The sequence below is a fragment of the Salvelinus fontinalis genome, chromosome 20 (genome assembly GCF_029448725.1).
Source record: "Salvelinus fontinalis isolate EN_2023a chromosome 20, ASM2944872v1, whole genome shotgun sequence".
NCBI lineage: Eukaryota > Metazoa > Chordata > Actinopteri > Salmoniformes > Salmonidae > Salvelinus > Salvelinus fontinalis.
Window position 1 is genome coordinate 18,213,562 of NC_074684.1, and position 15,528 is coordinate 18,229,089.

Genomic DNA, 15,528 nt, shown 5'->3' on the forward strand with positions numbered 1-15,528 from the left:
GCAATTGGAGAGTTGAGAGAAAAGCTGCTTGTTGCGTAGAAATTACTGTAAGCGTCTACTTCCTTCCTGCTTTTTGAAGTACACTAAGCAAACAACGGCCTAGTACTACGCCAAAGCGAAGGGTTGAAGAAGTCAAGGGGTCATAAGAGCAAGTATTTTGGACACGCTGTGGGAGAAAAAGTTTATTTATACTTGGAACTGGCCTTCCTTTTGCTTGTGAGGGAATAAGAAGAGTGTGTGCTTTGTGAAATCCGCTTAATTGAATAGATGTTTAGTGTTCTGAATCGCGCTGAATTGCACTCAGTGCTGTAGACATTCTGAACGGCTTTGAGGGTTGGACAGCCACTGGTTCGATATAGCAGGACTCCTATTAGGACGAGGTGTCTGTTAGTACAAGGTAAGACCTGCACTTACCATCTCCAATGAGTCTGTTTAGTGTCATTCAAACTTTTCAAGCAAGGTGTCAGCATAAATAAAATTTAGCTGCGTGAGTAAAATCTATTTAGATTAAACGCTCTTTATATTAAAGCTTTTTTAGCCTTTATTTACACCTACACTGTTCACAAAAATAGTATTGTGAATAAGAAATACGGTATAGGCACTCTACGTAGCTATTGGCAACAAGGACATAAGCCAACAATATTGATTGCGCACAACGGAGTAACAGCAGCAAGTTGTTACTTGGTTATAACAATGTTTCAACTGTAAATATATAGCCCAGATGATGATAGTGATGATGACGACGCTGGGAAAATGATGATGATGATGATGATGATGATGATGATGATAACAATAATAATACATCTGTTTATTAGTGTTATTATTTCAAACAAGGTCAGATGAAATATTACTAATGGTAGTTATTAATTGGCATAAGGCTTATAAACTACTGCACTTTTGCTATTGGTTTCTTTTTGCTTTAGATTAAGAGTAGCTAAAATATTTATGTCGATTCACTAAAGAATGTCATAATGGTAATCATTGAATCCCAGTAAGCGTTATAACAACATTGTCAAATTGAGCTTGCAGTAAAACCCACATGGCAGCTAGAGTAACGTTAGATTACCACGTGCTTATTGTACTGGAGAGCGTTTGCTTTATGCCATGTGAACCAATTATTGTCAAAGTTGAAAAATATATAATCACAACAAACCTAACTTGTAGATCATTGAATATTAGTTTGACGATATCCCAATGAAATACAGTCACCACAGTCAATGTATTGTATGGAGCCGATTTATCGTCTCATTGATTGGCACATCCTCATGTTTTTGTCCTTCTCTACTCTGTTTTCCTCATTTCGATGGAAATGCCAGGTCATAGAAAGAGAGCCAGGGAGTTCAGTTAGTCAGTGCTGACTAGGATGGAGGGTTCATGGGAACCATCAGAGGCGCTACTCCCTCCATAGACACTGGAAGTGTCACTTTGCCTCTGAGCAGTGTGGGTCTGACTGGGAAAAAGAGGTGCTAGGTAGACAGAAACTGACCCGCCCAGGCACCTGGCCACAGGCACAATGGTGTCCCTGTGAATGCCTGTTTCTCTTCTTACTTGGTCCACTTTAATGTTGGCTGGCTCAGCCCCCCCCCCCCCCCCCTCCCCTTCTCTGCCTCCAGACCCTCACCATGCTGTGGGCTGATGGTGGGGACTCTGGGGAGGATTGTGTGGGCTGATGATGGGGACTCTGGGGAGGATTGTGTGGGCTGATGGTGGGGACTCTGGGGAGGATTGTGTGGGCTGATGGTGGGGACTCTGGGGAGGATTGTGTGGGCTGATGGTGGGGACTCTGGGGAGGATTGTGTGGGCTGATGGTGGGGACTCTGGGGAGGATTGTGTGGGGAGCCACACAGCTGCTGTTATTGAAGCATTATGCCACGTTAACCGACATTTCAGTTTGAGGTGAACAGTAGTATTTTCTACAAGGTATGTCAGTGTAAAAATCTACTGAATGGAGAAGTGTGTCATTTTCAAAGCAACTAAAACTAATTTAGAACCTACATCATTCACGGGAAAATCCCAAACCCAACTCTGTGTGGTAAAGTTAATAGGGACTCATTTTGAAATGTTAAGTCAATGTTTGGTTTGTGTGACATACATTCACCAGGGTTGACGTTATTCTGGCTTCTGATCCAGGGTGATCCATTCATTAGGGATCCCCATTACTCTTCCTTGGGTCCAAACACATAACAAATGTAGTTAACAGTAGTAAGAACTACAGTGAATACTGATATGGTTTGTTGCTTTCTCTCTCTAATACTAATGGCAACAAGTAAATCTATTCTTGTGTCTCATTATCTACAGTAGATTTTAAGTAGTAAAAGTTCAACTCTGGGTATTTTCTTAGCTAGAGAGAAAGCAAACACATGATTATTTCTTGGAACATTGATTTGTATCTTGTAAATAGGCAAGTTATCCGCCTTGCTTTGGGAAGGAATGCTACCCTTTGTGAGGGATTTGCTGGATAATAGTTGTAGAACAAAGTGAAAGTCCACACGCCACAGTGGGGGAAATACATGTTATTCTTATTCAAATGCAAGTCATAAAATCACAGCCATTATTGAAGCTTTTACTGTCTGTGTTTTTGTTTTTCCTCTTCAACAACTCTCCTCCATAGAAGATTCAGCAGGGAATTCCACCTCTCCTCTCACATACCCCACCAAATGCTATGGTGGGGTGTAGACACCAGAGCAGCAACCAGGACTAGGGCTAGATGGGAGCCCATACTGACAGTGCCAGCCTGATACTATGGCTGCGTATGCCCTGAGCAGTCTGATTATGATGAATGGCAACAATCTGACGAATGCGAGCAGCCCTCGGACTGGGAGGCCTGTGCTGCATGTGCCAAACTGCTCCACCTACTACAGCCCTGGTAGCCTGATTCCTGGCTCCCCTGGGGGCTCCTTCGTCTCCCCCCCCTCTCCAGGCCCCAGCAGCCCCAGGGCCCGCTCCCCCTGCCGCCACCCTGAAACCTTGGGGGAGATCGTGGGCAACTGTGTCCGCCGGCTCAGCAACAACGGAGAGGATGAGGCTCCCAACTGGGAGGTTAAGCGCACGGTGCAGCTCCTGCAGATCCACCAGGAGCTCCTGAATGTGGAGGTCAACAAAAAGGTGGGTCTGTTTGAGGCCCACATCTTGAGAGCCCCGTGCAGAACAGTCCCAGCCTCCAAGCCCAGCCAGCCTGCCGAGGTGCCTCCCCCTAACCCCCCACGGAGAGACTGCCCTCCAAGCATTTTCAAGGAGCTCCAGAACGGGAAAGGTTGTCTCTGCTTGGAGGAGGGAGTAACAGGGAACGGCAGAGTGGAAAATAACACGGCTGACCCAAATACGGAACAGGGCAGTCTGCTTGTGAACAAATCAGCAGGAACTTGGGCCCAAGCTGACAATTCAGCAGGCAGTTACTCCCCGAGTTCACTGGGGGTTGGCAGCTTCTTGGCAGGCAGCAACAACGAGCACCCTGCGGAGTGGGCCCAGACCTGCCTGACAAAGGCAGGAGCAGAGCCAACGGAAACCCAGCCACAAGCACCCTGGGCCGGCAAGGAGGGGAGCTGCCCAAAAGTGGGGACCACCATCCCAGCCGTCATAGTCACCGACCACGGGATGGAGGCCCAGGGAGAAGGCTGTGATCCGGGCAGTGAGCCCCAGCAGAGCCCCAGGTCGTCCCGAGGCTTGAGAAAGCTGTCCTCCTCCTCAGCTTCCTCCACAGGCTTCTCCTCCTCCTGGGAGGAATCAGAGGAGGACATCTCCAGCGACCCGGATAGAGCTGAGGGACTGTCACTTGCCTTCCTCAACACCCAGCAGAGAGCTGTGAGTAACACACTTTTATTAAGGAACAAAGTTATTTATTATTTACTTTGTCACTTTACTTTGTTACTTTGTCATCAATTCACCCTCTATTTCACATTGAATGGGTTTTGGCTTACGTTTGGTTTATTGTTCAATGGAATAGGGACTGAAGTTGATAATAAAAATGTTTAAGAAATCTTTGGAATAATTGGACAATTCTGTTTCGCCACATTTAAGAGCACACATGTAGGGCCAACTCTCCCATCTCTAAATTAACTTTTACGTTTGTTAGAGGGCCTCTCTTCACCAAGCTCTTTGTCATACTGCACTCTTGCAACAAACCGGTCGGCATCCTCCCTGAGGAACGGTTGACATTCTCACAAACAAAGGTACTTCTGTGTCCCGTCGTCAGCCTCAGACACTTTGACTCTGAGCGCTATTGGACGGCCTTCAAAGAGAAGGCTTAAAGCACTGTTTATAAATGAGGGGGCTGTGTATACATTACTGGAAGAGTTTGCTTGGCCGTGATTTCCACCTGCTCGATCGGCAATGATTCTAAACAATGCACCGCGATTTGCTATTGGTGTTATTACCAATAAATGTCTGTAGTGGTGAGTGTGTACTGATGGAGGAACTGAGACATTAATTGCAATATACCTCAGAAATCGTTTGTGATAATTTGCCATCTCATAGAAACCTCCTTGGCCTGTCTACGTCTGACTCTGACTCTACGTCTGACTCTGACTCTACGTCTGAGATGCATCACTGGTTACCGTCATGCAGCTGGAGCACACAGACACAGGACTTCAGTGGCAGACTAAAGTAGCAGGATAATGGGTCCTACATGGCATACGGGATGTGCGCCAGGTGCACAGGAGGCTGCTGAGGGGAGGACGGCTCATAATAATGTCTGGAACGGAGCGAATGAAATGGCATCAACCACATGGAAACCATATCCTGATGAAGACAGCTTGTCTGTCGAAACGTTGGATATTAGTTTATTAAATTATTGCATCTGAGCTCCTAGAGTGTGTGGCTCTCCTTTAATTGTTCAAGTGTTCTACTCCGCTAGCCAGCACCTTGCCTAAATAGGTTTGCGTTTCTTTCGCCTCTAGATTGATGTATTTGATACCATTCCACTCATTGCGCCCAAGTCATTACCACGAGCCTGTCCTCCCCCATTAAGGTGCCACCAACCTCCTGTGGCCAGGAGATCCATGTGGTGTCTTATCTGGTATAAACGCCCGAATCAAAACACTTCATTGTGCCCATCTGGCCTGGCGATAGCAAACAAAATAAATATATGAATGCAGAGCGGCAAGGCCAAGATGGCCAAGATAGCCTTGAAGTTAAGTGGATGGAACTGCGCTGGTTTTGTGAAGGCTGTTTACACTGTAACGGATTTGCGTTGGAGAGGAATGTCTTGCTTTGATGTATCCATGACAGCGAGGCAGGCCTCTCTCTATCATTTCTGGCCAATGTCTGAGGAAAGTGTAAGTCTCAGAAAAAGGGAAGATGCATGTAGCAAGCTACGTGATGGCAGAACCATCACCTAGGAGACCTCTGCTTATTAATGAGAGACATTTTCTTGCACTCGATGATACACTGATCTGTAACTGATCTCTTGCAGTGAGCTCAAATAGTTGGATAATGTATCTGGAATGTAGACAGGAGAAATTAACTCAGCTTGAAAGGGCATATTTGGTTTTATAAAGAGGTTTATTAGATTGAATTCTACTTTATTATGTATTCATTCTACTTTACAATGTATTCATGCTACTTTACAATGTATTCATGCTACTTTACAATGTATTCATGCTACTTTACATTGTATTCATGCTACCTTACAATGTATTTATGCTGCTTACAATGTATTCATTCTACTTTACAATGTATTCATGCTACTTTACAATTAGATCAAGTTAACTGGGTGTAACTGTGTAAATAACAGGATAACTGTGTAAATAACAGGATAACTGTGTAAATAACAGCATAACTGTGTAAATCACAGGATAACTGTGTAAATAGCAGGATAACTGTGTAAAAAGATCAAGAACCTCCTCTAAGACTAGGGCTACTATAGTTTTTCCAGATACATTATTTTGTTGATCTGAAATAGAAGAAGTTACCTGTATTCTCTCTTCTTGCTCATCAAGTTCATCACTGTATAGTATCTTCTCTATTCGGTCAAATTCAAAAGTTTTACTTAATTGTTCCTTTGGGACAGTACTGTTGTAGTTGAACCTTGTGAATTCCCTGGAATGTCTTCGCCACTTCTCTTCCCAACTCAACAGCTTCTACCCCCAAGCCATTAGACTGCTGAACAATTCATAAAAATTGCCACCGGACAATTTACATTGACACTCCCCCTCTTGTACACTGCTGCTACTCGCTGTTTGTTTGTTACCTATACAGTCACATCACCCCCACCTACAAGTATAGATTACCTCAACTAGCCTGTACCCCTGCACACTGACTCGGTACCGGTGCCCCCTGTATATAGCCTCGTTATTCTAATTCTTATTGTGTTTCTTTTTATTCTTACTTTTTATTTTAGTCTACTTGGTAAATATTTTCTTCTTCTTGAACTGCACTGTTGGTTAAGGGCTTGTATGTAAGCATTTCACGGTAAAGTCTACACTTGTTGTATTCGGCGCATGTGGCAAATACATTTTGATTTGATTTGATCAAAGTACACCGAAAGTTCCCTGGAAGAGGAATCCAGCAGGAATATGTTTGTAATCATTTTAAAAGACGCTACCATGTTACAACATCCTGATAACACACACCTTTTAGGGCTTTCTTGGCAGGATCTAATATGTTTTGCTATTAGAAAAAGAAACAGAAGCTAAGTGAGAGATGTCATCTGTCATGCACTGGTATTCTCTCTGTAGTATACGTGTGAGAGAGAGAGACAGGAAGACAGTGTAGAACAGTGTCCAATAGGGAAAGACAGCATATTCCTCAGAAGACTAGATCATTCCTTAAGGTTTGGTTTACTTTTGATAGGGTTGATTATCTCAGAATGGAATGTCCCTGGGCAGGTATCCTTGTTTACACTCACACACTGAAAACCTCAGCTCTTCAAAACACTTCAACATGTTCTAGCATCTATCCGCTTCCTGTCCCAATCACAGAGGTGCATTTGGACAGGTTGTGTCACTCCTGTGGGAGTTTCCCTACATCTCAGGCCTATGGCTCGAGTGCCGTTCTGTAGTCAGTGTGGGTCCGGAGAAGTATACATTAGACTAAAATGATGGCAACTACTGAAGTACGTACTACACCAAACCTACGACATTATAACATGCCTATTCAGACAGGAGCTGTCTACTTGCCTCTGTACCAATAAGGTTTCCCAATCCCAACAACAAAAGTAAAGGAAGCGTATGATTGAAAGTGCTTCTACACCTGCATTGCTTGCTGTTTGGGGTTTTAGGCTGGGTTTCTGTACAGCACTTCGAGATATTAGCTGATGTACGAAGGGCTATATAAAATAAACTTGATTGAAAGGTTCATTATATATTGGCTTATTATGACTAACTTACATTGTGGTCCTCTGTAGCTCAGTTGGTAGAGCATGGTGCTTGTAAAACAAGGATAGTGGGTTCAATTCCTGGGACCACCCATATGTAAAATATATGCACACGTGAATGAATGTAAGGTGCTTTGGATCAAAGAGTCTGCTAAATGGCATATATTTTTACTAAACGGTCTTTATAGCTCTATTGTTTATAGCATCAAGTATTCAGGTTGCTTTTTATAACCTGGATGCAGAACTAATGGTTTAGCCAAGTCCTTTGTCATGTGCTATTGAGCTGTAGTAGATTTTGGCATGACAACGAACACAACAGAGGAGTTTTGCTGGAGAACAAACTGATTTGCTACCAGGCTCACTAGGACTGTATGCAGTCTTATTAGGTGGGTTCTCTTGGCTGCGGCCGGGCATAGTGACACCCGCTCGGTCGGGGTACTGAAACCATGTCACCGTGAAATCATGTCACGGTGGTGTCTCCTTTTCCTGTGCCGGCCTGTGGAGGAAAGCGCCCTGCGTGCTACAGCAAGCGACTCAGAGTAGAAGTCTAACAAGGTTCTCTGCAGTGCAGATGCAGAAGGCTTGTGGTTGCCTGTTGGAACAGACCCAATAACAAGTGCCCCGAGGAGCTGTTGTCTGCACTGTGTTGCAGGCAGGCGTTTCTCTAGCGTTGTAAAAGAGTTCTACAGTGGTGCAATAACATTAGTCATTAGTTGGACTGACTGGTGCGCTAATATTCTATTATGACGACAAAAATACTATTACTCACATGCCAGAATACATACATATTTAAATTCAATTTTTCTCCTGGATTGTGGCCAGTTCTTTTTGTACCTGACAGATTTTCATGAATTGAAGTTCAGTTCACAGAATCCAAATGGCCAGACTCACAAGGAAGACTCACATTGGAAACCCCATGTAGCTTTATCTGTTGTGTTAGCAGTTTGTTGTTGTTGTTGTTGTTGATGCTTGGGTTTTTCCTGGTCACACCAGTGTAAAGGGCTGGGTAGTCAATGAGGCTGTAGTGACTGATGACAGCCTCCTGTCTCCAACAGGAAGGATGAAGGGCGCTTTTCACAACCACAAGGCAGGACATGGTGTTGTCTTGCTAAGGCTAGCAGGAGGTGATGTGTTGTGGTTCCTGGGTTATTAGCAGGATAATGACACTCACTCAGGGTTTAGATGACCTCATATCCTTTGAACAAACACTTTATAATGAACTTATCTCATGTGTTTTAATGAGAGAGATGACTTGTTTATTGTTTACTCCATGTGTAACTCTGTGTTGTTGTCTGTTCACACTGCTATGCTTTATCTTGGCCAGGTCGCAGTTGCAAATGAGAACTTGTTCTCAACTAGCCTACCTGGTTAAATAAAGGTGAAATAAAAATAAATAAAGAGACTGACATGTTTTGTGTTATTGTTGTTTACTCAGGACTATTTGTCTAAATTAATGTGAATGATTTTGTATCGCCATTATTCCTTTTTATTGTAGTTTGGTCAATGCAGGAGGAATAGTCAGTCTCTTATTACAGACAATATATATTTTTTGACAGATAGGCATTCCTCTGAGCTCAGTGAGAGGGACATATGAAGTGTTACCCATCACTCCCTTTTTCTATCGCAGTTTTCACTATTCACACTCAGCAGTGATGTTAACAAAATACACACGCACACACTTCTCAAACACACGCACTTTTCACACACACACACACACACACACACACACACACACACACACACACACACACACACACACACACACACACACACACACACACACACACACACACACACACACACACTATTTGGTCATGGTTTCAATCCAAAAGTAAACTTTCTAAACCCAAGTTAATTTAGGGGAAGGATCTTGAGGGCTCAGAAGCAATGGAAAAAGTAACACTCCTGTGGTAGCCTGTTGCCTGGGAGACCATGTGACGTCAAGCCTGCTTCAAACAGAGAGAGAGAGAGCGAGCAAGAGAGAGTAAGAGAGAGAGTGATTGTAATGTTTACTTTTTATTGTTTATTTCACTTTTGTTTACCCATTTCACTTGCTTTGGCAATGTTAACATATGTTTCCCATGACAATAAAGCCCCTTGAATTCAATTGAATTGAGAGAGAGCAGCACTGCTGGAGGGAGGGAGGGAGGGACCTGCTTTCTTATGCATGAGGCAGGAAGTGTCTTTTAGTGTGTATGAGGCAGACCCTAATGCACAGCAGAGAGCTTAGGCTTGCTGGTTGCGTAGCCACGGTAGGGAAAGTACCAGTAAACTCCTAATCTGTTTGTGTTTACTAACTTCGACGTAGAAAAGGCATTTGCATTTCCAAGAGGCTTGTTGGCGGTTGTACTCAACTTTTAGAAGTGGCGATGCCTTACCAGTTCTCTATTCAGCCTGGTCTCATAGACTAGACGTAACATGGTAAACATAAATCCAGGACACTCAAATGACTTTGATATGTTACGTTTGGTATGGTTACTTGAGACATAAGCTTACTTAAGGCAAAAACAAAAAGGTTGCATGTTTAAATCTCATCACGGACAACTTTAGCATTTTAGCTAATTAGTTACTTTGCAACTACCTAGCATGTTAGCTAACCCTTCCGCTAACTCTAACCTTAACCCTTTAACTTAACTCATAACCCTAACCTTAACCCCTAACCCCTAGCCTAGCTAAGCATCAGTCACCTAGCTAACGTTAGCCACAACAAATTGGAATTTGTAACAAACACTACATGACCAAAAGTATGTGGACACCTGCTCATTGAACATCTCATTCCAAAATCATGGGCATTAATATGGAGTTGGTCTCTTCTTTGCTGCTATAACAGCCTCCACTCTAGATGTTGGAACATTGTTGCGAGGACTTCCATTCAGCCACAAGAACATTAGTGAGGTCGGGCACTGGTGTTGGGCGATGACGCCTGGCTCACAGTCGGCGTTCCAATTCATCCCAAAGGTGTTCGATGGAGTTGAGGTCAGGGCTCTGTGCAGACCAGTCAAGTTCTTCCACACCGATCTTGACAAACCATTTCTGTATGGACCTCACTTTATGCACAGGGGCATTGTGGGGCATTTCATGAAAAGTGCCTTCCCCAAACTGTTGCCATAAAATTGGAAGCACAGAATCGTCTAGAATGTCATTGTATGCTATAGAGTTAAGATTTCCCTTCACTGGAACTAAGGGGCCTAGCCAGAACCATGAAAAACAGCCCATGACCATTATTCCTCCTCCACCAAACTTTACAGTTGGCACTATGCATTGGGGCAGGTAGCGTTTTCCTGGTATCAGCCAAACTCAGATTCATCCATAGGACTGCCAGATGGTGAAGCGTGATTCATCGTTCCAGAGAACGCGTTTCCACTGCTCCAGAGTCCAATGGCAGCGAGCTTTACACCAATCCAGCCGAAGCTTGAGCATTCCGCTTCAGCACTCGGTGGTCCCATTCTGTGAGCTTGTGTAGCCTTTGCGGCTGAGCCGTTGTTGCTCCTAAATGTTTCCACTTCACAATAACAGCACTTACAGTTGACCGGGGCAGCTCTAGCATGGCAGAAATTTGATGAACTGACTTGTTGGGAATGTGGCACCCTATGACAGTGCCACGTTGAAAGTCAATGAGCTCTTCAGTAAGTCCATTCTACTGCCAATGTTTGTCTATGGCGATTGCGGCTGAAATAGCCAAATCCAATAATTTAAAGGGGTATCCACATACTTTTGTATATATAGTGTATCATATTTATTCCAAATTCATAACATACTATACGAATTGCAATTCGTAATATATCATACGAAATTATGGACATCCACAAATTAATACATACCATACGAAACATATCATGGTAAATGGGGGAGACAGATTTATATTTACTATATTAGGTCTACCCCTGAGTCCAGGTTGATTTATTTGCAAGTTGTGTTATGAACGGATTGTGAGAACAAGGGCCTAGGGCTTGTAAGCTACTGCCACTCACTCAAAAACCTTATGTTTAGAATTGATAAACCTGTTAGATACCCTAAGGGTAAGGTTAGGGTAAGGTTGTATAGTGTATAGTGTTTTTTATTTTTATTTTTTTTTATTTTTTGTATTGTCCGCATGTAGCTCGTTTTTGGTCACAGGTCCAGGAATGGTTGAAGAATTGCAACATTTGCGTAGAACTAACGCTACAGATAGCAATACTGGGGGATCTGAAAAGCCATAGTCAATCAATCAATAATATACACTGTTCAAAAAAATAAAGGGAACACTTAAGCAACACAATGTAACTCCAAGTCAATCACACTTCTGTGAAATCAAACTGTCCACTTAGGAAGCAACACTGATTGACAATAAATTTCACATGCTGTTGTGCAAATGGAATAGACAAAAGGTGGAAATTATAGGCAATTAGCAAGACACCCCCCAAAACAGGAGTGATTCTGCAGGTGGTGACCACAGACCACTTCTCAGTTCCTATGCTTCCTGGCTGATGTTTTGGTCACTTTTGAATGCTGGCGGTGTTCTCACTCTAGTGGTAGCATGAGACGGAGTCTACAACCCACACAAGTGGCTCAGGTAGTGCAGCTCATCCAGGATGGCACATCAATGCGAACTGTGGCAAAAAGGTTTGCTGTGTCTGTCAGCGTAGTGTCCAGAGCATGCAGGCGCTACCAGTAGACAGGCCAGTACATCAGGAGACGTGGAGGAGGCCGTAGGAGGGCAACAACCCAGCAGCAGGACCGCTACCTCCGCCTTTGTGCAAGGAGGTGCACTGCCAGCGCCCTGCAAAATGACCTCCAGCAGGCCACAAATGTGCATGTGTCAGCATATGGTCTCACAAGGGGTCTGAGGATCTCATCTCGGTACCTAATGGCAGTCAGGCTACCTCTGGCGAGCACATGGAGGGCTGTGCGGCCCCACAAAGAAATGCCACCCCACACCATGACTGACCCATCTCCAAACCGGTCATGCTGGAGGCGTCTCCAGACTCTGTCACGTCTGTCACATGTGCTCATGTGCTCAGTGTGAACCTGCTTTCATCTGTGAAGAACACAGGGCGCCAGTGGCGAATTTGCCAATCTTGGTGTTCTCTGGCAAATGCCAAACGTCCTGCACGGTGTTGGGCTGTAAGCACAACCCCCACCTGTGGACGTCGGGCCCTCATACCACCCTCATGGAGTCTGTTTCTGACCGTTTGAGCAGACACATGCACATTTGTGGCCTGCTGGAGGTCATTTTGCAGGGCGCTGGCAGTGCACCTCCTTGCACAAAGGCGGAGGTAGCGGTCCTGCTGCTGGGTTGTTGCCCTCCTACGGCCAGGAAGCAGCCTCCTCCACGTCTCCTGATGTACTGGCCTGTCTCCTGGTAGTGCCTCCATGCTCTGGACACTACGCTGACAGACACTGCAAACCTTTTTGCCACAGCTCGCATTGATGTGCCATCCTGGATGAATTGCACTACCTGAGCCACTTGTGTGGGTTGTAGACTCCGTCTCATGCTACCACTAGAGTGAGAGCACCGCCAGCATTCAAAAGTGACCAAAACATCAGCCAGGAAGCATAGGAACTGAGAAGTGGTCTGTGGTCACCACCTGCAGAATCACTCCTTTATTGGGGGTGTCTTGCTAATTGCCTATAATTTCCACCTTTTGTCTATTCCATTTGCACGACAGCATGTGAAATTTATTGTCAATCAGTGTTGCTTCCTAAGTGGACAGTTTGATTTCACAGAAGTGTGATTGACTTGGAGTTACATTGTGTTGTTTAAGTGTTCCCTTTATTTTTTTGAGCAGTGTAATAATTATTTTAGCAAAAATGTTTATTTTTAATTTACAATCCGTGGAAGCTATGAGAATAGGAAGATTCAAATCTTTTGTGAAGCATCACAGCACAGTTGAAAAATATATGGCAAATAAAAATCCGAAATGGATGATGTTGGAAGATAGATGGGAAAGGTTGAGTGGAGCAGAAGGGTGGGACTAATAACAAGATAAACAATGTAAGGCATATGGGATCTGTGAAATGTGTATAGGTGCGGAGCTATTGTGAAATAGCACAGTTACAAGTGGAAATCAAACTGGATGGACAACAGAAATAGAGGAAGGACTAAGAACAAACAAGAGAGAACTATTATAAAGTAGACTGTGTCTGTAAAATGTGTATAAGATGTATAAATTGAAGGTAAAAACAGAAATGTTTATCAGTTTACTCCAATTGGGTGATCGGTGGTAGGGTTTGCGGGGAATAATAATAAAGGTATACTCTTTAAAAAAAGTATGTATGTCTATGTAGGTATGTGTATGTATATATGTGTATATGTATGCATACGTGAATGGATATATATATTTACCCCAAAAAATATGGGGGATTGGAAATGATGCAGACAATTACATTGGAAGCAACATTCTTTCCGCAATATTAAGCTGATCCACCACCCCCCCAAAAAAAAAAAAAAACATGTATAGTTGATGCTGCCTGCCACAATGATTTACAGTGCCATGCCGAGTTGAACAAATAAGCAAATAAGTAGAGAGATGCTCCTTTGGTGCTCAGTTCCTTGAAGTGGATTCATAGCAGTTGATTCACAGCCTCTACTTGACTTTTATATCTGTAAACAACCTCTTCTCTTACTACCACAGTATACTGCAGGTATAGTCTACCTAGATGAATCCTACCCCTGGCCCTTATTTACTGTGTGTCTAACTCGCACTGTTATTGAAGAAACACAAGTGGTGTGCATCGAACAATTCTCATTACATAGAAAGCAAGTCATTTACCCTGTGTAGAGTGGAACAGAAGTGGGACATGGAGTCCTCTAGTCTAGTTTATTGTGTGCATGCTTTCAGTCTAGGGTTGTTATTTACAAGTTTCCACATGTCTGCCTCTCTCAGGGTATCAGCATAATAAAGACTGTAATGACAAGGTATGATTTTAGCAGAGGCCTGTTAAAGCATGTCCTTGTTGTTTATGGCCTATTGCCAGTAACTAGCATGCTATATTTCAGAGTTCCCCACAAGGCGGCCTGGCCAGCGGGTGATTTTATTTGTCCCCCCAAGTTTTCTTGGATATAAAAGACTGTAAAAACACCAGGAAATGAGCTCAATGTTTTTTTAATTGAAGATATCTGTTCCCAAGTATTGCCACACATAAATATAGTGGCATATGTGATCGTCTACTAATGTAATCAAGGTTTGAAATGATTCTGTTTTTGTGAAATACTATATCTGATTGGGATTGTTGTGGTCAATTTGCAGTGTGCAAATTATTTTTAACTATGTTCCGGCCCTCCGACCATCCGCTCAAAGAAGAATCGTCCCACTGCTGAATGTAATTGAGGACCCCTTGTCCTCCAGGACTAGGTCTGTCTGTCTATCTGTCTGTCTGCCTGCCTGCCTGTCTGGCTGTCTGTCTGTCTGTCTGTCTGTCTGTCTGCCTGTCTGCCTGTCTGCCTGTCTGCCTGTCTGCCTGTCTGTCTGCCTGCCTGTCTGTCTGTCTGTCTGTCTGTCTGTCTGTCTGTCTGCCTGCCTGCCTGCCTGCCTGTCTGCCTGCCTGTCTGTCTGTCTGTCTGTCTGCCTGCCTGTCTGCCTGTCTGTCTGTCTGTCTGTCTGTCTGCCTGCCTGCCTGCCTGTCTCTCTGTCTGTCTGTCTGTCTGTCTGTCTGTCTGTCTGTCTGTCTCTCTGATTGCCCTCTGAATGGTTACTGTTGTGATGCTGCTGAGGGAAGACTAAAGTCCGGAGGAGTTTAGATTATATTCTCAGAGGCTTTACACATAGTTATTACATTCTGCAGAACCTTTAACCAGAGGATTAGAGATGAAAGTAGTTATCAGCTTTAAGTAAATGCATTCCTCATTTAGTAGAAGAGTGGTGAGAGATATACCATACAGTCATATGGCTGTACAGTAATATAATACATTTGGAGTGTTTGAAGAGTGACTAGCTGCTGCTGCCTGACACACAATGACCTACAGTGACATGCAGAGTTGAACTCCAGTAAATAAGCAGAGAGATGTTGCTTTGATGCTCTCTTCCTTGAAGTGGATTCATAGAATTAGATTCACAGCCCCTCCTTGACTTTTATATCTGTAAACAACCTCTCCTCTTACTACCACAGTATACTACAGGTTAGGGCTGGGCAATATGGCCTAAAACTCATATCTCAATGTTTTCAAACTTATGGGCGATTCACAATATATATCTCGATTTTTTCAATGTTTAATCTAATTAAGCTTTGTTGTACAA

General features: G+C 43.7%; 1 protein-coding gene across 1 annotated transcript in view; it reads left to right on the top strand.

Moving 5' to 3' along the window:
* The window catches only part of LOC129817438 (inositol-trisphosphate 3-kinase B-like), a 59,593-nt gene continuing 44,065 nt past the window's right edge, over positions 1–15,528 (top strand). Inside the window, exons 1-2 of the mRNA XM_055872687.1 lie at positions 1–397; positions 2,612–3,801. Of these exons, the coding sequence (XP_055728662.1) occupies positions 2,743–3,801 (1,059 nt within the window). The 5' untranslated portion in view covers positions 1–397; positions 2,612–2,742. The remainder of the gene's footprint in view (positions 398–2,611; positions 3,802–15,528) is intronic.